Genomic DNA, 23,033 nt, shown 5'->3' with positions numbered 1-23,033 from the left:
AATTCTTCTACAGACTCACGAAACACATGCAATGATGCCAAAAGCAGGAAGATCACAGGCCAGTGGGGGAAGTTTTGTGGAAGCATCTCAGTGCTGGTGTGGCTCTCCAGGTGGCTCATCTCATTCCAGGGCTCTGGCTGCCATCAACATGTGGCTTGTCAACAGAATGTGAAACAGAGAGAGTGTGTGTCCCGCCTTCAGGGAGGAAGACAAGAGTTCCCAGAATCCTTAGGAGATTGCTTCTTGGCCTCTTGGCTAAGATCAATTGTAGTATCAGAATCCTTAGGAGAAGGCCATGCCCATACAGAGGCCTCTTTGGCTATGACCTGATTGACAGGCTCCACTTCACTTCTTCACCCAAGGTAACAAGAGATTATGTAATTGCCACAGCAAGGTTTTGTTGTATGCTTAATGCAGGCTGTTAGTGACTTTCCTTCCAGTCCTCATGCTGCATTCTTTTTCATAGAGTTCAGATTCTTGGATTATTTGTTCAGCATACAAATTGAATAAATATGATGAAAGGATAAAACCCTGAAGCACATTTTTCCTGATTTTTAAATCAGGCAGTATCTCCCTGTTCTGTTTGACTGAGCCTTTTGGCTTATGTGCAGGTTTCATATGAGCACAATTAAGTGTTCTGAAATTTGCATTCTTCGCAATGTTATGGTTGCAGGCATTTCCATAGTTAGGATTCACACCGTTGAATACAGTTGCATAATCAATCATACACAAGCAAATATTTTTGTGGTATTCTCTGCGTTCATTCAAGATCCATCTGATATCAGCATTAATATCGCTTGTTCAGTTTTCACTTCTGAATCCTTCTTGAATTTCTAGTAGCTCCTTGTGGTATTGCTGCCTCTGTTTTCAAAATTATCTTCAGTAAAATTTTATGTGCATGTGATATTAATGGTATAGTTGGTTAATTTCCACATTATGTTGAGTCACTTTTATTTGGAATGTCTTTTAAATTTCTTGGCATGGACTAGTGAGTACTTTCAGCACGGCATCTGTATCCTGTCAATTCCTGATGCCTTGTTTTTCGTTAATGCCTCCAGTGTAATTTAGACTCTTTCTTCATTATCATCAGTTCTTGATCTTATGCTACCTCTTGAAATAGTTGAATGCCAACCAATTCTTTTCGGTGCTGTGCATCTTTGTATTTTTTATATAACCTTTTGATGCTTTCTGCATATTCAGTATTTTGCCCATAGAATCTTTCAATATTATAACACAAGGCTTGTACTTTTTCTTCCATTCTTTCAGCTTGAGGCATGCTGAGCATATTCTGTCCTTATGATTTTCTAACTTCAAGTTTTTGCATGTCATATTACATCACAATTTTATTTTATCATTTCTTCCACTTACTTTAGCTACTCAATGTTCAAGAGCACGTTTTGCATTCTTTTCTGACACCTGCTTTTTTTCTTCCCTTCTTCTGAATGACCTTTTCCTTCCTTCGTGTATGGTGTTCTTGATGTCATCCAACAGTTCACTTGGTCTCCAATCATTAGTGTTCAATGTCTCTAAACTCATGTGGGACATTTTCAAGGTTGTATTTTGGATCTCTTGGACTTGTTTTAATTTTTTTCAACTTTAACTGGAACTTGCATATGAGCAATTGTTAGTCTGTTTCACAGTCATCTCTTAGTCTTGTTTTGACTAATGATACTGGGCTTCTCCATTGTCTGTTCTCCCACATGTAGTCAATACAATCCCTGTGTATTCCATGTGGCAAGGTACATGTGTATAGACACCATTTATGTGACTAAAAAAAGTATTTATGATGAAGAAGTTGTTGGTTGTACAAAATTCTGTCATAAAATCTTCAGTTTCTTTTATATCAATAAGACCATATTTTCCAACAGTTGCTACTTCCTCTTATTTCCAATGTTTTTGCCCATAATTATAAATGCACCTTGGTGTCAGGTTTGATCCATATCAGACTGATGAAGTTGGTAGATGTTATCAGTTTATCATTGGCTTAGTTTTAGGTGCATACATTTGAATAATTGTTGTATTAACTGGTTCTCCTTATAAGCATATAGATTCCATTCTATCACAGATAGCATTATATTTCAAGGTAAGTGTAGAAATGTTTATTTTTACAACGAATATGAAGTTGTTCCTCATATTTGTCACTCTTAGTATAATAAATCATATGATTGTCTGATTCAAAATGGATAATTCCAGTCCATTTCAGATCACCATTGCCTATGTATTGACCTTTATGATGTCCCTAGATACATTTTTGTACATTCCACAGTTCAATTTTTAATGGTTGCTTGAATCAATTTCTTGTTATTTTGAGTTGTGCCAGCAAAAAATGAAAGTCTAGAAAGTTTTGTGTCATTAGGTTAGATTCTTGTGTTTTAAGTTCGACATTAAATTTGACTGTACTTTGAGGAGGCAGCTCTGGAGTCTTTTGGAGAACGATTAGACGGTCTGCTCCCTTAAAGGGCTATAGTCTCAGGAGCTCTAGAGCGGACCACTCCGAGTTGGAGCCAACTGAATGACAGCATTTATCTTTCTTATAGAGGTCAGTGCAAATGAAGAATTCAGGAAATAGCACAGACCAGCACAAAGCTCTATGACTCTAGATTGTGAGAAGGTTTATTATACTAACATGCCACTAATGTTAGAGCTGCACTTAATAGTGTAGTGGCTTGTGGATATTTAAATTAGAACTAATTAAAATTAAATGAAATTTAGTTCTTCAGTCACACTGGTCACATTTCAAGTATCAATTACTGTACATAGCTAATGGCTGCTGTATTGGACAGTGTAGCTATAGACCGTGTCCATTATAGATATTTCTGTTGGACAGTGCTTGTTTACAGATTCCCAAGAGTTTTATGCTGCACATAAAGGTAGGAAGTAAATTTTTCTCTTCTGTCCCTAGAATACCATCCTCAGTGCATGCCGTGCCAAGAACGAGTGGCTGGAAACCCACTTGGAAGCATCCATTAGTGAGCTTTTGGAACAGAAACAACTATTGGAAGATATTGTGACTCCTATTTTCACAAAAATATCTGCACCACGTAAGTTTTGGAGAAAAGTCTATTTGGATACTAAAGAAGATGAAAGTAGCTTTAATGTTACTTCTGAAATCGTCTGATTTTAATATTCTCTATACTTATTAACTACTATCACTAACCCATGGGTCTAGCTTTCTGATTTCAATATTACTTTAAGTATTAACTAATATTACTTTAAATATTATTAACTAGTGATAATAATAGCTGAAATATTTTATAGTACATGTCTAATACTAATTTTAACATTAGAATAATTACCAATCACCTAAATTTATGGTGCCTTTGTTTGGTGAACCAATGATTCTCAACAAGGGATGCATGGCCTACTGGGAGATAGGTAGCAGAATGTGAGTTTTGATTTTGCTGGAATAGTATCCTTTGAATGGGGGAGGTGCATATATCAGACTCTTTGTGTCAGGGGTACATAGCATTTCTTAAATAATCGTTTTACTGAGAGATAATTTCCTACTATAAAATTCACCCCTTCAAAGTACACTTAAAGTTCTGGGACTTTCAGCATCTTCACAGAGTTGTGAAACCGTCACAGCAATCAGCTATTAGGGTAGTTTTATCACCCCACCTCCAAAAAGAAACCCGTGCCCATCAGAAGTAATTTTCTCTTCTTCCCTCCCTCCTGGACAACCATGACTCTACTTTCTGCTTCTGTGATTTTCCTCTGCTCCACATTTGATGTGAATTGCGGTTGTGAAGTGCCATTGAGTGGGGTATGATTCTGTGTTAGTCTGGGTACTTTAGAGAAACAAATCCACAGAAACTCATGTATAAGAGAGAGTTTCATATAAAGGTTAAGTGCACATCAAGAAAACATCCCAACCCAGTGCTGCCCTAGCCCACAAGTCCAACATTAACCCATATATCTGACACCAATCCACAAAGTCCTCCTCCATCTCACAAAGCACAAGCAATGACACCTACTGCAGGAGGAAAGCCGAGTCAGTGAACCTGTAAGCATCTCAGTGCTGGCAGGGGTCTCCACATGGCTGCTCCAGCACCCAGGGCTGCATCGGGGTAGGTCCATGTGGTTTCTCCTTGTGGATGTCTTGCAGGACGTGAGCCTTGCCATCTGAAGCAGAGAATTGGCTAAGGCAACTACACCCTCGTCCAACCATCACAAAGCAAGAGACCCAAGAACTCTAAAGGCGAGGCTCACCAAGCCATTTATCTCTCCGCTCTTCAATTAACCCCACATGCGTTTATCAGCCATGTTGGCACACTAAACTAACTACCTCAGATTCATAGTGACATACAGTACAACAGAATGAAACACTGCCTGGTCCTGCACCATCCTCACAATTGTGTTTGAGCCCATTTTGTGGCCATCATGTCAATCAATTCCTTTGAGGGTCTTCCTCTTTTTCGCTGCTCCTCTATTTTACCAAGCACGATGCCCTTTTCTAGGAACTGGACCCTCCTGACAGCATGTCTAAAGTATGTGACATGAAGTCTCTCCATCCTCTCTTCCAAGGTGCATTCTGCCTGTACCTCTTCCAAGACAGATTTATTTGTTCTTTGAAATGATATTTCATTGGATACATATAAATTTTGCTTATACTTTTATCAGTTGATGAAGGATCCTTCCCAATATGGACTGGATGTGAAATGGTTTTACACTGTAGTTCTGATTTGTATTTCTAGGATCAGCTGTTCAAACGTACTGGTTGTTTCATGGGAGAAAGAGGAGACTCCTGCTCCTGTAAAGATTAACCTCTGTGGAAACCCACGGGAGTAGTTCTACTCTGTCCCATAAGGTCGTTATGAGTCAAAATCTACTTTATGTCAGAATCGCTACTAAAGGTGGTGCAATTAGTTAAGTGTTGACCTGCTAACTGCAAGATTGGCAGTTCAAGCCTACCAGCTACTCTTTGGGGGAAAAGATGAGGCTGCTTGCTTCCACAATGATTTATGGTTTGGGAAAGCTTCAAGAGCAGTACCACTCTGTCCTATAGGGTCACTATGAATTGCATTGACTCAACATCAGTGGTTGAGTTAATTATTACTAATCTTAAATGGTTTTTCATGTGCTTACTGGCTATTTGTAGTTCTTATTTGGAGAAATGCCATTCATATATATGTGTATATATTTATTTAACTGTATTATCTTTATGTGGTTGAGTTATAGAGATACTTTATATATCCCGGATACAATTTCCTTATTAGAGATTTGAATTGTAATTATTTTCTACTGTCCTGTGGATATTTTCATTTTCTTGCACATGTCCTTTGAAACACAATTTAAATTTTGATGAAGTATAATTTACCCATTTTTGTCTTTTATTGCTATTCTTCTGGTATCACATCTAGAAATTTATCTAACTCAACATCACAAAGATTTACGTCTATATATTCTTATGAGAGTTTTAGTTCTTACATTTAGTTCTATGATAGATTTGGAGCTAATTTTTGGATATGATATAAGATCTCTCTCACTGCTATAGAGTCAATTCTGACTCACAGTGACCCTACAGGACAGGAAAGAACTGTCCCTGTGTGTTTTTGAGACTGTAGCTCTTTACAGAGGTAGAAAGCCTCATCTTTCTCCCTTGGAGTGGCTGGTAGTTTCGAACTGCTGATCTAGTGGGTAGCAGCACAATGTGGCACCAGGACTCCTCTTATGTTATGAATAGGGATCCAAATTCACTTTTTTTTTGCATGTAGATATATAAGATTTTTATGTATATCCAAAGGGGATGTGGTTTTTAAAGATTAAAGCACGTTTCCTACCTTTTCTAGGTAGCATGACAGAAGATGTTTTACTATCTATAGCTAATATTTATTGAGGCTCCTCCTAGCACTCTAGTACGCTGGAGGAGATAGAGGCTTTATACTTGTTCTTATCCTAAAGGAGCCTACCACCTAATTTATGAGCAAAACACAGTCTTCTAAAGGTACCCAAGTAGTGTGTATGTTCCGAGGAAGCTTAGTAGAAAGAGAACATTTCATGGAGAAAGAGGAATTACTTGGGTAGATGGGGAGCCCATCTGACAGCTTTCTGTCAGAACAGAAACCACAAGATGATGATAAAAAATTCACACATGGAAATATAAGGAAATGGAGAGTACACACCTGGATTGTTGTAATTGATTTTGTGTTAAGGTGCAATAGAAAGTCAGATTGTGACCATTTAGGAAAAGTACTGAGTTGTATGATTAGAAGTTTGGGCTTGGTTTTCTGGGCAGCGGAATGCCATGAAAGGCTTTGGGATAAGAGAGAAGGATTAAGTAGGGAGAGTCGTCTGGCTTTATTTGCAAAATGCATCAGAGGGAAAGAAGTTTAGAGAAAAAGAGACTACGATAGTTTGGACTATCTAGAATGAGATGATTAAGACTCGAATTGGTAATTATGTAGTTCGTGATTTCTGCCATCTCTTCTGCCATCTCTACCATTTCTCTGACCCAACAACCCTCCCTCCCTCACTTCTCATCTGTGAGGAAGAATTCTGTCTATCTTCCAGATCTCCTCTTATTCTATCCCCTTCAGCCATTCCAGCATCCTACACATGTATCATAGATCATTAGATCGGGATGGAACCTTATTGGAAACAACATCTCGCTTTATAATGAAGAAAGGGAAGACAAACTTACTCTAGTCAAAGGAAGAACTAGTAACAAGAATACTGATTATGTAGGAAATGGGATTATATTTAAATAAAGGAGGAGCAAATACTTGAATCAATATACCAACTTTAGGGTTCTGTTATTAATTAATGCAGCCTGGTTTATACTAATTTACTTGATGCCTACAGTTTCAAAATCTAGCTTCATTTTGTTTCAACTTGCAAGTGAATTAACTTTCATTTAAAATTCTGTTTCCTTTCAGGTCAAGCAAAAAGTGCCAAATCTGTGATCTAAGCCATGTCAACAAAGACATCAAAATCATACCTCCTCCTGAGTGTGTATTTTGCAAAAGGCAATATTTTCTTCTAATGTCTGTAAAGAAAATGTATTCATGAAGTGAAGAAAACAAGTATTGGATTTTATAAAGTTGTTTAAGTGTGAAATCAAATTACTTTTGTTGTACCCTGTTTATCATGCTTATGTCCAGACACTCTGGCCTAGCCTCTGCGCACAATGGACAATACATGTGAATTCCAGGTTACTTCCTCCATAGACAGGTGGGTGTGACTCACACAGGAAGATCAGACAAACCTTTTCAAACTGTTTAGAGAATCTAATAATTTTCTGTGTAATTGAGATAGGAAATGTCCATTCAATTGAGGAATCCCATTTTTAAAAAGCATATTTTATTATAGTGGAAAAATATTCTCCCTCTCTCAGAAGGAAACCCTATGGAATGACATTTTGGAAAGAGGGAATATTAAGTATCATGGGATCAGGGCAAATTAAATTTCACTAGTAAGATGGGAGTAGTCTCTGAATAGCCTCCTTATTTTTATGGCCTATGTTGTAATTCATCAACATAAGCCTGTTTAGTTTTATACTTATAAGATTTCTACTATTTTGTAGTTTTGGTAATATAGATGTAACTAGACTTTATGCCATTTTCCTCTTGTTGTGTTTTATAATTTTTAGCTCTTAAATAACGTAGTTGGTTTCATTTTGGTGATTTAGAAATTATTTCCCTTAAGACCCCCTAACTTATCTAATAAAATCCTTGAAACTTCTCCTTTTTCTGGTAACATTTTATAGAGAAAATTTTTTTCTAGAAAGCTTTTATTCCTTGTCCTTTTAACTGTCTATTCTTTGTCCCTCCCTATATACTAGTTTTTCATCATGGGAGCGTAGGACAAGAAATGAGCAAGTCAGTATAATACCTTGTCAATTGACATTTTCTCTAACATGGTTTTTAGATAACACTGTTTTATAATTTGTCACCCTAATTTAAAAAATTTGAGATCCTTTTACGTATGCATGTAAACAACTCAGTCTCAATTGCCTTAAGTGGAAGAATAGCAATAATTCTCACTCCCTTCTCTGGTAGACTCACTGGGTGTTTATGGAGGGTACAAAAGAGGAGAAACCCCTGGGTGTTGCAAATAGTTAACATGCTATGTGACTCACTGAAAGTTTGGATGTTCAAGTCTACCCAGAGCACGTCGGAAGAAAGCTCTGCCAATATATTTTGAAACACACCAGGCTTTGGAAACCTATGTAGCACAGTTCTACTCTGACACACACTGAACAGACGCAATGGCAACTGCTTACCAAACAAGGAGATCTGTTTTACTCCATTCTCCTAACACCATTTATCATTGGAAGTCCAGTGTCCTTAAGCACGACAATAATTTGAGTAAAGATCAGATGCTTTTTGAGCTGTTTTCACCCTGACTCTGTATTTTCTAAGCATTGATCTTGAATATGGCAATTTCCCAGCCCACCCCCAAGCATATGATCCAGGAAATGAGTGAATTCCTAGATTTCACCTAAAGATTCCTAGGAATTTTTAGAAACCCTTTAGTATGAACTGAAACTTTCTTTTCCTCTTTATTAATCTCTCGTCCTGCATCCTCAAACTTCTTTGTAACTGTTGGCAGGGCGTCTGATGCTATCTTCTTGAAACTCCTCGTGTTAGCTCCTCTGTGCCACAGTGGCTCCTCTATTCTCTTATAAACTGCTTTCGAACTCACTCTTAAGCTCCTCTCCTTCAAAGTAACCCTATACTATATATTTTGAGTATCTCAACATTCTGTCCTGACGTCTCATGAAATAATCTACAAATCTTCGCCCCATGACCTTCCCTGTTACCAGTAGGGCAAGACGTATCCCCTCTTCTCTGGGGTATTCACAGATCTAATAATCTCATGTTATAGTCTGGTTAATAGTTCACATGTTTCCTCCTCATGGGAATTGTGAACTTTTTGAGGGTAGGGACCTTGTCTTATTTTCCCTCATATCTTAAGATATCTGTAAAATAGTAAGTTCTTAGTAAATGATGATTGAATGAATTCTTCTTTAGTACTATTTTATTTATAGAAATAATTATCTCTGCATTCATTCTTAGTGCATGTTTACCTTTATAAAAATGATTCCTGAATCTTTATCTCCATATCTTGCTTGTGCCAGTACCTCATCTAACCTCCAGCCCCTGTAGAAAACAAGCCCCCCTCCCCCCAACACACCCACACCCACACAGCACAATGGATCTATGGGTAGTTTCTCTTGCGAGCTTCTACTTATGAGCTTTCTTTTGGAACACCATATTGTTTTTCAGTCATGTGAACCTGCTAATTGCCAAGGGGTTCCTCGATCTCATTTTAAATATTCCTTGGATATGAAGATCTACATATTGCATTATATCTGTAGATCTATAATTTTAGTCTGTTTTGAGAGATGTAGTACTTCTTGTTTCCTACTGTTTCAGTAAATTGAAGTCACAGGAGAGTTAAAATACCCTTATGGCTTGGGTTTAACACAAGTAGCTGCCTGACTATTTTAACATCTAATCCATGATTACTATTTCTCCCCCCGCAACAGTTTTATTGGCACACAATTTGCAAATCATATAATTGAATAGTTCTATCGTTCAATCCTATCAAGAGGAATCGTACAATTGCCACCAGATCTGTCTTAGTGCATCCCCTCCCCCCTGGTTGAGCTGCCTGTATGCACAAGTATTACTATTTCAAAGCACATAAAAGTCTCCATGTTATCTGACAGGTGGTCAAGCAAATTCAGTGTTATGATAATTTCTAGATAGTGGTTCTTTAGATTTTTATATTTTATTGATCAGGAAAATGTTTTTTAAAAGGAGGGGGTGGACATGATCCCACTAAAAGAACAGTTTTGTCACTATTATTTAATAAGAGAAAAGACAATTTAATACCAGAAAAAAACAGGAGGATATCATCTCAATGTAAGACTCTACCCTTCCTGTTGTATAAATTGAGCTTTACTACATGTCTGTATATTACATTTATTTTTCTCATTTTGCCATGTATAATGAAACTTTTGTTGTTGTTGTTGTCGTCGGGTTTTAAATAATGATATTCAGTTCATTGACTGTATGGTAAACTCTTTGTCATGAATCTAAACTGAGCTGTAGTCTGGCCTTTGAGAACTACTGCTCTAGAGTTAGATTAACGTGATGATCTACATTGTAAAGGCCTGACAATCACCCTTATGTTTTACCTAATAAGAGGTAGACTGGATTTTCAAAGATGGCCACCCCAGTATCCCCTGTCCTCCATGTTCTTACAATGTAGTCTGGATGAAAGGTGTGGATCTCTATTCTCTCTCCCTGAATCTGTCCAGGCCTGTGACTACAAGAAATGCTCATGCGTGATTTTCCCAGCAAATCACACAGAGGGATGCAGTTTTCACCTAGTTCCCATGACACACTTCCTCTTGGATACCAATCACCATGACAATTGGAAGGTAAAACAGCCTGTGGGGAAGCCCACCTTCAAAGAAACGGAGGCTCCAGCCCACAGCCCTCACTGCACTGCCAGCCAGTAGGCACGACCAGCCTACCAGCCATATGAACAATGAGCCTCATGGACGTCGATCTTCCAGTCAAGCCGTCCCAGCTAATATGTATGGAGCCTAGACAAGCCTCCTGTGTCGAGCCCTGTTGAAATTTAAGATTTTTGTGCTAAATAAACGATTGTTGTTGTTTTGAAGGTATTCAGTGTTTATCTTAGTTTGTTATACAGCAATAAAAAATGGATACAGTTCTCATAGATGCTCCCACTTGGAAGCTAGCCACTATGATATGTGAAACGCAAAGCAGTCCCTGGAGAGGCCCGCATGGGAAGGAAGCTAAACTGTATGGCATTTGCCTTTGAAATGAGGTGGCAGGCAGAAGCTGGAGGGCCATGAGAGCCTGCGGGGTTCAAGGAGATCTATTAGCGGAAGACAAGGTGCTCTCTAGTCAGTGTGCCCTCGCGGCAGCTCCATGTGACAGGACAGACTTGCTCCATTGAATTTTCTAGGCTGTGGTTGTCACAAGAGCAGATCACCAGGTCTTGCTCCTCTAGGTGCAGCTGGAGAAAGGGACGCTTGATATGTGGTGGTGATAAGACTGAATGCAACAATTCTGCTAAGGATATTTCCAAATAGAGTGCTCAAGCACTAAAAAGGAACATTTACACTTTCAAATAAAAGGTAAATATCAAGGAGACAATACATGCTACATTTGAAGTTGCTTTCCATTCCTAGCATTTCTAGATGGCAAAAATTCTCAAACTAAGAAATGGTTGCTGGGGGGTGAGGTTGGAGGGGGATGGATTCTAACCTAGTGTGGGATTGAAGGAGCCCCGGTGCTACAATGGCTACAATCTGAAAGGTGAGCATGTTGAAACCACCAGCTGCTTTGCAGGAGAGAGATGGGGCTTTCTACTCCCGTAAACACTTGTAGTCTCAGAAACTCACAAGGGTGAGCTACTCTGTCCTGTAGGGTCGCTATGTCACTTCAGTGGCTGTGAGTTTGGTTTCGGTTTGAGTGTGGTATTGTAAAGTGATTTGTTGAGATGTCAGAGGTATCTAAAAATATCTATAATCTTTCAGACTGTAGCTGGGCTTTCTGGGTTCAGCGAGGAAGATGGCCTCCAACTGCTCTAGGCAGTCATCATCACAGTTTATTAATCCACAGGAAGAGAGAACGCTCTCTCCCCAGGAACCATCTGATTGGTCCTGTCTGATCCTATGCCCACACCTAAGTGAATTACAATGTGAAGGGAAAGGAGAACTGTGATTAACCACAGTACCATCTCAGTCAGATGGTGCTAGTCTATTATCAGAAGGTGGGGTTGGGAGAAAATACAGTAGGAAATCCCGAGCTTTCAACTTCCCGAAGCTACCAAAATCTATTTTATCTGGCTTTAAAAAAGATTATGAAATCTAAGTTTATGATTGCCTTTTTTTGGGAACCCCATGGGAAAGGTTATAAGGTAGAGAAATTTGATTTTCTATTTCAGCTATATGTTAATCTCTAGCTTTCAGAACTATCTTTAATCTAGCGCTAACTATGAATTTTGTCCTTATTTTCTTTTTTCCCCCCATAGATTTTACTAAAAACTATGGAGATTCCAAATTTTGAAAGTTAAAATTTCTGGAGTCTTACCCATGAAGTCTAGGTAAGCCAGATGAGCCTGAAGGCACAACAGTAGTGTGGGCATGAAGAGGAACCATTTGAGCATCGCTCAAAATGAGCTGAGGCAGTGCAGCTGAGAGGAGAACCAAACTTAATGTTGAGAGAAGTCAGTGTCAAGGCAATCAGGTTAGAGAAGATGAAAATGAGAACGGGGGACAGGGCAGTGAACTTAGTAATTAGAACAGGTAAGTAAGGGCAGTATGAGGAAAAGTAAGGAATAGGCTGCTCAGGAGAGAAGTTTTACAACTTTTATTTTTAAACATGATCCCTAGCATTTATGGTAGGGGCTGGGATGGTGACTTAAAAGAGCCACCCCAAGCTGTGCCCTATTCATTCTCATTGATGTAAAGCAAATATTTGGGGGGGGGTGGGGTTGAGATGGAGGTACCAAGCATGGTTGTTGCAGTTAGGGACAGCTCTCTCAAACAAGAATTATGACTTTGATTTGTCAAAAGATTCATTGATACATAGTGGTGGAGAAGGTTGATGATAGACTTAGTAATCTTGCTGCTGTTACATTATTCTTGGTGTCCTGGGAAAAAGAATGTGTGGCTACCCTTGACCAGCGTGGCACAGGAATGAGCGGATTGAGAGAATATCTCACTGTCATAAAATAACGGCTTTGAAAGTAAACTGTACTTTGATGAGTAATGTTCACATGTTTAATGATACTGTATTTAATTTTTAGTGAGAATTTGAAACAAAAGATGTGTACCAGGCATCATGGAATGGGGTATTATTTGTCCTTCTGTAAAGATTAGGCAGCATTGTTATTTCCAATTAAGGTTCAAAAGTCAGTTACAATAGGAATTAGAGAGGGGAATATGAGTAAGAAATGCTGAAAAAGAAGCCAAAGAAACAAAGTGAAAAAGGACGAATGAAAATGAATCCGGAAACAAGACAACATTGAAAAAGGATAAGTTCTTTCCCCAGCTGGATAAGGTTGGAGAAAGAAATGGAGAGTTTATAAAAATGCATAGAAGGAGGTTCTGTCCATATGATCAACATCTTTGACCATGTCAGTTAACATATCAGATTCAAAACATCAGTTAAAACAGTTGTGAGTATAGACACAGCTTGAATATTAACAAACTCATACTTCCTTGGAATTGAATCACTGAGCTGCTTCTGGATTGGGAGTGAGGGTAACATAAGTAGCCAATCAGAATGAAAGCTTGTTGGTCAGAAACCAATGGGAACTAGGCAAGGGCATGTGTGAATGATCAGTTGGCAGCACTGTCCCTGGCAAACAGTCACAGAGGTGAGTGCTTGGTCTTTGTGATTTTCAAGAGTTTTCATCTTGGCCTCAATTTTGGACCAACTTAATCTTAGAAGAAGACATCACTGGTCTTGGTATCTTGGAGAGGAGCTTGATTTGAGGGTGATGTTGTAATAACAAGTAGGGATAGCAGGTTTTGAAGATGTTAGGGACCTGAAGGACTATTTGGGGGGCAGATGAAATATTTTGGAGATGTACCATTTTGAATTGCATTCGGCTCACCCCCCACCCCTCTCTGTTTCGCACCAGAACCATAATCTTTAAATCAAACTAGTGTAAAACAAGGGGTGAAAATGAGTTTGAAATGTCATTGGGGATACTTTGGGAACATTTCAGAGTTTTAGATTAAAGTGAGATACAAGGAGAAATACAATAAATCCTCAGGACCACTGCATATATTTGTGCAGACTATATCTCACCTTAGGGAATTAGTTGAGGGGGTTTGGGGGGGATGAAATTCCACCTCCTACTCATTTGCCAAATGCTGTACATGGTACGTAGGAAAGGAGACACAGCTCTGAATCCACTCAAGGTTAATCCTTCCTTTTATTATTGGGTTACTCACCCCCACCCTCACCCTCTTCTTAACTGATATGACTCAAGTTTGGCCTTTTTCCTCATTTTCCATGTTGGACTTTGGAGGGGCTGAGAGACGGTAAAGGTGGGCATGGGGGTTGGAAAAGTAGAAGGAAATTTCAGAATGATTTGTGTCCATGCAGAACCAGGAATTTAATATTTAGCCTTGCTCCTCCCCCCTCAGGGAATTTATCATATATTTGTGGAGAGTCTATTATCTGCCACATAATGCATACCCACCTTTGAAGAAAGTTGATATTTAGCTGGGGCCTGGGGGAGACTCACTCTCCATTGGGGAAGGCAAAGACATGAGCATATCATGACATAGTGACGCAGCAATCAACACACATACATGCACAAACAACATCATGAGAAAGAAACATTAATACTGCTATTAATGTTTCTTGGCATACTGGTTATGCACTGCGCTGCTAACCACAAGGTCAGCAGTTTGAAACCACCAGTTCCGTGGGAGAAAGAGGAGCCTTTCTTCGCCCATAAAGAATGACAGTGTTGCAGACCAACAGAGGCAATTCTCTGTCCGTAGGGTCATCATGAGTCAGAACTGACACAGTGGAAGTGGATTTGGGAAAAACAAAAACCACAATGAGTAGGTCCAAGAGTGGTACAAATTTAGTTAGTTTGTGGCTAAATTAGGTCCTGGTAGGCCACATTTTAATCTCTTTGTGTATTATAACAGGTGAGGTTCCTAAATGTTGCAAATAATTTGTGTTCAATTACTAGACTAAAAGTTGATTATTTTCACCCAGCCAGTGGTACCTGGAGAAAAATGCCTAACAGTTGATCCCACTAAGATTACAACTAGAAACCCTTGTGGGGTATGATATGATTCTACGCTAACATAAAATGCCAGGAATTAGAATGGGCTCTATGGCATTGGATTTCTTCTTCTTTTCCTAAATAGGTTGGTCTATAATGGTATAATTCACACATTCAAATTGGGACTGGAAAAAACAGAGGAAAAATGAATAAGTCTAGTGTGAGCGAAAACAGAGTTATGTGTGGGAGGCCTGCTGACTACCCAGAAGGAGAGCTGAATTTCCCACTGCTTATATGTTCAATCATTGCCTTGGGAGGTGAGTAGTTTTCTTAAATCTCACCCCTCCTCTGTCCTCTGAATCTTTCTTCATGTGGAAAGTGACTACAACTCTACCACAATAATAAATTATGTGAGTGAATGCCATCCATCTGTTGTATTTAACTATCAGTAATGTCTATACTGTGTTCCTTTAACTTTGCTGAGCAAGGCAGTGTGGTAAACATTGAGACTACAAAGAGAATAAGACATTCACTAACCTCAAGGGTCCCTCTCATGGGGGAGAGAGAGCCCAGTAAATAAATTCGATGCAAGGTGGTCAGAAGAACTATAAAGATTTGGACATGATGCTCTGGTGATAAAGAGGAGGGAGAGAGCCTTGCACTGCCTGCCTGGCCAGGCCTAGCACAATCAAAATATCTGCTCCGTGTTCGGGAAGGGCACACTGAGAAAGTAGATGGATGAATCCAGATATCAAATCCATCACTTAGTTTACTTTGTCAATTTTGTCTATTATTGGTTTTTATATGATCTTCCTCTAGAAAAGATGCATTGCCACCCCCAAAGGGGAATTTATTAAAGGCTTCACAAACAGAGGCCTCTTAAGCAATGATTACAAATTCAGCAGATATGGCGAGTCATATCCATGCAGATAAAATATCCAAAACCACAATCTAGCAATCAGGGAAGAGTTTCTGAAATCTTGTAAAAGAAAATTTATTTGGGAAAATGGCATTTGCTTTAGAATTCTTTTGCCAAGGAGAGAAGAGAATAAAAACCTCAAAAAACACATCTAAGAAACCTCTTCAGAAAATGAATTTGCTTTCCTTGGGATTGTTAACACACTCACGAATGGCCATGACCTTTTAAGGTACTAGAAAGTGTTTGCCACCAGGAACTTCACTAGCTGTAGATCCTTTATTGTGTCCAAGAGCACTCCACCAGTCAATAGAATTGCAGAAAACATTTGCAGAGTATTTCTTTACCCGCCCTTACACCTAGGAAGTATTCAATACATATTTACTGCCTCAGCTTGATTGATACCGGGAAAAGCAGGTACGAAGCTGCCCATGACTCTTGTCATTGTCAGGTATAAACTAAATGGATGGCAGTTTAAAGATTCCCTCTAAGAGAAGGAATTAGATCATCCCAGAGAGTTTCAAAGCAAGAAAATGCATATGGAGGGAAAATAGTACATGTATTTTGTTCCTTGCTTGGCAAATGATGTGTTCTCTGATGTTTGGATCTCAGTTAAAAAGATTTGGCTTTAAGGGAAATGATGGTACATATGGGAGCAATGGTGGCATAGTCGTTGAAGTGCAGCAAATGGAAAGGTGAGCAGTTCAAACTCACAAGCTGCTCGGTAAGAGGAACTTGTGATAGATTTAGAAAGCTTATGGAGTTGTTCTGTCTGGCCTATTGGATCACTATGAGTTGTAATGGACCCAATGGCACTGGGTTCTTGTTCTAGTACATAGAAGGAGCCTGGTGGTTCAGTGGTGAAGTGTTTGAATAGTAACCAAAATAATAGTGGTTTAAACTCACCAGCCACTCCAGGGGAAAAGATTTGAAGCCTTGGAAACCTGATATGGGCAGTTTGGGAACCATTGAGAATCGGAATCATCAACTCAATGACAACGCCATTCCAAAGAAAAGTAACCCAACAAGACGCTCAAACTACAGAACAATATCATTGGTATTGCAAGCAAAATTTGCTGAAGATCATCTAGTGGTTGTAGTGGTTGTATGTTAATAGGCAACTGACAGAAGTTCAGGCTGGATTCAGAAGAGGACATGGAATGATGGCTATAATTGCTAATCTTAGATCCATCTGGGTTCAAAGAAGAAAATATCAGAAAGATGTTTCCTTATGTTTTATGGACTATGTAAAGCATTTGATTGTGTGGCCCATAATAAACTATGGATAACGTTGAGACGAATGGGAATTCCATGGTACTTCCTTGTGCTCATGAGGAACTTGAATATGAAACAAGAGACAGTTATGCAAATAGAATCTGGAAAGGTGCGCATCAGTGTTTTATCCACTCACTATAATTGTTCAATATTTTTGCTGAGCAAATAATCATAGCAGCTGGATTATATAAAGAATGGGGCATCAAGATCAAATGAAGGCTTTTTAACAAGTGATGTATGAATATGACACAACTTTGCTTGATAAAATTGAGGAGGAATTGAAGCACTAGCTGATAAAGATCAAGGATTGGAGTCTTCAATACTTCAATCAATTGGATGACAACTCGATATAAAGAAGACGCAGCTCCTCACAAACGGACCAATAGTTGACATCATAGAAAATGGTGAAAAGGTTGAAGTTGCCAAGGGTTTTGTCTTGCTTGGATCCGCAATCAGTGCTCATGGAAGCCACAGTCAAGAGATTAAAAGATGCACTGCATTATGTAAATCTGCTGCATAAATCAGAAGTATTGAAAAGAATTGAAGAGCAAGGATGTTATGTTGAGGACTAAGGTGTGCCTAATTCAAGCTATGGTATTTTCCATTGCCTCATATGCATGTGAAAATTGCACATTGATTACGGAGGACTGAAGAAGAATCTAAGCATTTGAATGATGATGCTGGAGAAGAATATTGAAACTATCATGGACTGCTAAAAGGACAATTCGAAGTGTCTTGGAAGAAGTATGGCCAGAGTGCTCCTTAAAGGAAAGGATGGCAAGACTTCATCTTACATAATTTGTTGTCAGGAGAGACCAATCCCTGTAGAATGACATCATGCTTGGTAAAGTGGAGGCAACAAAAAAGAGCAAGGCCCTCAGCAAGATGGATTGACACCGTGGTTCTAACGATGGGCTCAGGCATAGGGACAATTGCCAGGATGGCACAGGACCACACAGTGTTTGGTTTGGTTGTGTATAGGATTGCTATGAGTTGGAACCCACTTGATGGCACCTAACAACAACAGTGGCAATGGGTTTGTTTTGTAGCACACATGCTGCTGTAGCTTATTGTTGTTAGTTGATACTGAGTCAATTCTGATTCATAGAGAACCAAAATGTAGAACTGTTCTCCATAGATCTTCTATAATTTAGGATTGGTAACTATTAAGACATAATACATAGATATGAAGTTTGGCTCATTTAGTGATCTTAATGTGCCATTATGTGGACCAACAAGAGGTCATTGGGACTTTAATATATTTCAAATTCAGCTGTGAAAAATACCTCACTGTGTGTGTCTTAGAACATGATCCTTGGGACTTCGAGGAAAATGGCAGACTAAGCACACACGTTATACAGACTCTCCACAACAAAGACATAAGACCAAATGAAATAGATACAGATGATAATCCTAGAACACTGACTTTCAGAGGAAATGGTAGAGAAGTGGACTGAGATAGAGAAATGGACTGAGTGCTGGCAGACTAGAAGAAGCTGAACAAAAGTGGCAAGAGGGGACACATCAGTGCATTGCCAGTTGGTCTGATGCTATCCTGAGAACACAAATACCCTGATGAATGGTGATGAGAAAATGGAGATCCTCCCATGTTACATATACTCTCTTGGTGACCAGGGAAGTGGTCAGCGCTCCCTCTCACTCACCCAGTGGCTGGTGACATTCCCCACATGTACCTGAAGTCAGAGCCAAGCCCTCATGGACTTGGCTTCTGGTGCACCATCCTGAGTCTGAAGTCATGTGAACTCCACCTCATCTGACCACCATAATGTACAGTGCCAGCCTCTAGACCCTCGTGGGTAGACAAGAACTTCTTCTAGAATACCTACTCTTTTCTAGCTGCCTACTACGCCCCCAAAGAATTCCTTGTGAACATGCACCCTGTCCTCAGTCACTTTCTGAGCCAGAATCAACTACTTTTGAATCAACTGCCCTGAACTTGAACAGAAACACCTAGGCCAGCAGGAAGTCCACTTAGGACTGGACACGCCAGACCCTTTACCTCAACCCCCTATTTCATGAGCACCTTGACTGGCAGAGGGTGCCGACTCATACTGGGTACCTGCCCTCCACAGTCTTTTCTTTCTTTTTCCTTTCTGGGTCTTGTTCTTGCTTGTTTGTGTGTTTTCCCTCTCCCTGGTTTTTATCATTACTTTCTCTGCTTTTCTTTCTCCTTTCCCCTCTCCTTTCTTTTTTCTCTCTCTCCTATTATCTTTTCTTCCCTCCTCCCTAGTTTTGCTTTTGCACTTTTTCTATTCTTGTTTTCTTCCCTGTTTTTGCCTCCCTTTTCCTTTATAGTTATTGAATTATTTTTCCTTGCTATTGTTTGCCTGTTTTCTCCAGCCTTTTTTCTTTTTTGCTGTTGTTTCCTTTTGTTTTATTTTTTTCTTGCTTTTACCCCCTGTCCAATCCAGTGGGAAACAACATTGCCTACATGGTCCAGCCACACCCATACCGCCTGTATCCACACCCACTGAGCTGCTACATGATCATTGACAGACAACAGCCAATACTATACAGACCCACCCTCAACTGTGTACCACAGACAGCAGAGAACTGTGCACATGCTCACATGCTGTATTACTCCCACAGGTGTAAGGAGACAGGTGATGCGTGCCTAAGAACACACCAACATACAATCATCAATCAAAATCTAATACCACAATATCTTGTGACAAGCTGTGATTTCAGTTCATAGGAAGAAAAAGATAGAGTGGCTCAAATGAGTCACCAAAACACAGAGCTAGAAGTCTTTATGAGGAATAAAATGTATTAGAATTACTGATAAGACATTCAAAAGAATGATATTTAGATATTTTCAATGGATTTAAAGATAACGAAAGTTGCAGATGAAAGCAAGTAAAACAATTGAGAAGACTTCAGGAATGCACTGAAAGAACAAACTAACAAAATAAATGAAAATTGTAAACCATGCAAAAGTGGTAAATAGAATACAGAAGATTAATAATAAGATTTCAGAAATTGGTAATACCCTGTAAAGGCAAAGGAGTAGAATTGACTCAATGCAAGACTGAATTGGTGAACTTGAAGACAAATCTCTCAATGCGAATGTGCTAGAGGAACAATCAGATAAAAGAACAAAAAGTCTGAAGAAAGTTTAAGAATTATGTGGGCTCCCATTAAGAGAAGGAACTTCCTTGTGATTGGAATGCCAGAACAGGAAGAGACCAAATAAACAAATAAAACAGCACATAAAGACTTTGCTGAAGAGTTGTTAAAAGAAATTTCCCCCACCATCATGAAGGCATTCAAGAAACTAAACAAACCTCAAACAGAATAGACCCCAAAAGAAAAATCGCCATGTCATATTATTGAACTTTCCAAAACCAAAGACAAGGAACTAATCCTGAGAGGAAAAATGAAAAATTAGCCACAAAGGAGAACCAATAAAACTAAGCTCCAATTTCTCAGCAGAAGCCATGAAAGCAAGGAGGCAAGCAAAAATCATATAATCAGCAAAATTGTTCCTCAAATATGATGGTGAAATTACGACAATTATGGATAAATAGAAATTAAAGGAAGCTGTAAAAACCAGAGAAACTTTGCAGAAATAAGAAAGGGAGCTCTTTAGACCGAGAGCCAACAATAACCTGAGATTAATAGCCCTGACAACACCACCCAAAAGTCAACCCAGATATAGAAATATTCAAAGTATAACAAACCTACAGGACTGAAAGTAAAGACCCAGAAATATCAATTTGTTATAAAGACAATTACGATGTAAGAAGAGGAAATAGTGTAGTTACAAATGGAGAAGTCAATCAGATTTCAAGAAATTGGGCAAAGGGTAAGGCAATATACAATAAGAAAAGAATTGCAAAAAGATGACGGAGGCATAGGCAGACACTGACAAAAGGGGCAAGAGATAATTAAGGCAGCAAGAAGCGTACACAATTCTGTAATGAAGCTGATCATGGATAGAAACACAGATTGAATGGGTGTGGGAGGGAGAGTAAAAACACACTTTCAGATATTTAAACGTTTGGCAGAGGATATTTGTATAGGAGTATTTACTATGTCTATATATCCGTGAATGTGGTGGAGCATACAGGAGGAAAAGACATGAAAACTTCTTAGACAAAACCAAACATCTTGGGAAAATGAGTCACCAGACCTAGGGAATCAGAACCATAGTCTCAGGGGACACTATGGTAATTGACAACGTTCAATAGTCTACTTGTTGAGTAGCAACTGGGTGGTAAAAGCTTGTGAAAATCCACCTAAGGTGCAGCAATTGTTCTGTCTGTCCAAATTTAAAATTCAACATTGAATTTGACTTAAAGCCACCCTAATGGATAGGGTAGAACTGCCCCTCTAGGTTTCCCAGGCTGTAAATCTTTATGGGAGCAGAAAGCTTCATGTTGATTCCATGTAGTGACTGGTGGGTTCAAACTACTGGCCTTGCAGTTAGCAGTTCAATGAGCTCCTCCCCGAGGAAAGACGAGTCATGAAAATCAAAAGCACAAGGGAACAATTAGTCCAAAAGATACTGGATCACATATACTTCAGTTTCCACCACGCTGAGATCCGAAGAATTAGATGGTGTCCGGCGACTCCTATGAACTTCTATGAAAAGGACCACGTTGAGAAATCCTGAATAGAGTGGAAGAAAAAAGGTGGAACATAGCTCAAAATCATAAAAGAGACAAAGTTCACTGGTTGAATAAAGACTTGTGGAGCCACAGAGACTGCGGCCCTTATTGTTCCTTCATGTCTGGAAATGAATTTGCCCCCGTGGCTCAATTTTTGGTCAAACAATAGATAGGCTTATTAAGGGAAAATGAACACTTATGAGGTATGAATGCCTTAGAATAGGCAACCATTTGACACCAAAAGACATCAAACGCTTTTACCCAAGGACAAAGTTCATAAGGGTTAGGAAAGAAAGAGGGATGGGCCTAGGAAACACAGGGAGGACAGAAGATAAATGATGTTACATTAAGGGGATTGCAGTGAATGAGATGAAACTAAATGTATATAAACTGTTTAATGTAAAATTGATGATCTGCTCTGTAAATCTTCGCACAATTCACAATGGAAAATTTAAGAAAAAGTCTTATAGTTAAGAGATGGTCTTCCTAACAGTCCTCAATTATTCATCTGTAATAACACTACACCCAGTGTTTAAAATTAAATTGAAAAAGAAGATGTTAATTAAATGTTTGAACAATATAAATTATGTCTAAATAAAAAATATGTATTTCCTTAGGAATTTTGAAGGCGAGCATAAAGAATTCCAGAGTCCTTGACTTGTTAATTCTTTCTGTATCTGGATTTATAGTAGGACAAATGGCCCAACAGTTTCCAATGGTACTGTATATACAACAATTTAGAGAATAAATTAAAGGACAAAGACTCAAAGTAGACCCATTCATACTCACACTTCTGAGTGCATGTGGTTTTTAAAATGTGAATATTTATTTAAAAATATCATTTGCTATGTAATATATAGAAAAACCACCTAATGAAAGAGAAATATAATTGAGGAATGCCTAAGGTAGAACACTAATTTGGAAGTGAGGTAAATTTGATTTCATTCTTGAGTTCTTCTTCATCTGCCTTTGAGTATTTGTTCTTTCTTTTCACCCCTCACCCCTCCCCGACCCCTAACACAAACTCAACTACTGATCCCTTCCCTCCCGTTCCCCTGACACCTGTGCAGACTTTTGTTATCCAGGGCAGCAGTCATTTTCATGAGGAATCGTGTCTTTTCTTACTGCCAGACAAAGTGTACAGACTCGTCACAAAACGTATACGATAGATACAAGAAAAGTTGTACTTATTATTAACTCTTGATTTCAAACGCACAGCAATGTAATCTACAACAATTTCCTCCACTCTTTTTTCTTCATTAAAAAAAGAAAGTGCTTTGACTTACCTATGACAGGAGCTGACACATTTTTGAGACAGAAGAGCCAATCCTGTCCCTCACACAATTTAAAACTTATTTAGGAGCCATAAATATAATTTTACAAACAAATGAAATCACCATTATCTGAATAATATCCTTTAAATGAAACCATAACAGCTTCATTTTCATTTTCGATTTTACTTCAGAGCC

At 38.9% G+C, this 23,033-nt stretch overlaps 2 protein-coding genes across 2 annotated transcripts in view; both read left to right on the top strand.

Moving 5' to 3' along the window:
• The window catches only part of ANKRD45 (ankyrin repeat domain 45), a 39,967-nt gene extending 29,369 nt beyond the window's left edge, over window positions 1-10,598 (top strand). Inside the window, exons 4-5 of the mRNA XM_030887766.2 lie at window positions 2,903-3,041; window positions 6,876-10,598. Coding sequence (XP_030743626.2) covers window positions 2,903-3,041; window positions 6,876-6,907 — 171 coding nt within the window. The 3' untranslated portion in view covers window positions 6,908-10,598. The remainder of the gene's footprint in view (window positions 1-2,902; window positions 3,042-6,875) is intronic.
• A 4,349-nt stretch (window positions 10,599-14,947) lies between these two features.
• Window positions 14,948-23,033, top strand: part of SLC9C2 (solute carrier family 9 member C2 (putative)) — a 91,509-nt gene continuing 83,423 nt past the window's right edge. The window contains exons 1-2 of the mRNA XM_004706822.2: window positions 14,948-15,059; window positions 22,182-22,282. Of these exons, the coding sequence (XP_004706879.2) occupies window positions 14,948-15,059; window positions 22,182-22,282 (213 nt within the window). The remainder of the gene's footprint in view (window positions 15,060-22,181; window positions 22,283-23,033) is intronic.

This window comes from Echinops telfairi, unplaced genomic scaffold (assembly GCF_000313985.2).
Source record: "Echinops telfairi isolate 266 unplaced genomic scaffold, ASM31398v2 ScPeMD7_7424;HRSCAF=8462, whole genome shotgun sequence".
Taxonomy (NCBI): domain Eukaryota; kingdom Metazoa; phylum Chordata; class Mammalia; order Afrosoricida; family Tenrecidae; genus Echinops; species Echinops telfairi.
Note: the sequence above shows the minus strand (reverse complement) of the source record. Positions and strands in the feature narration are given on the sequence as shown.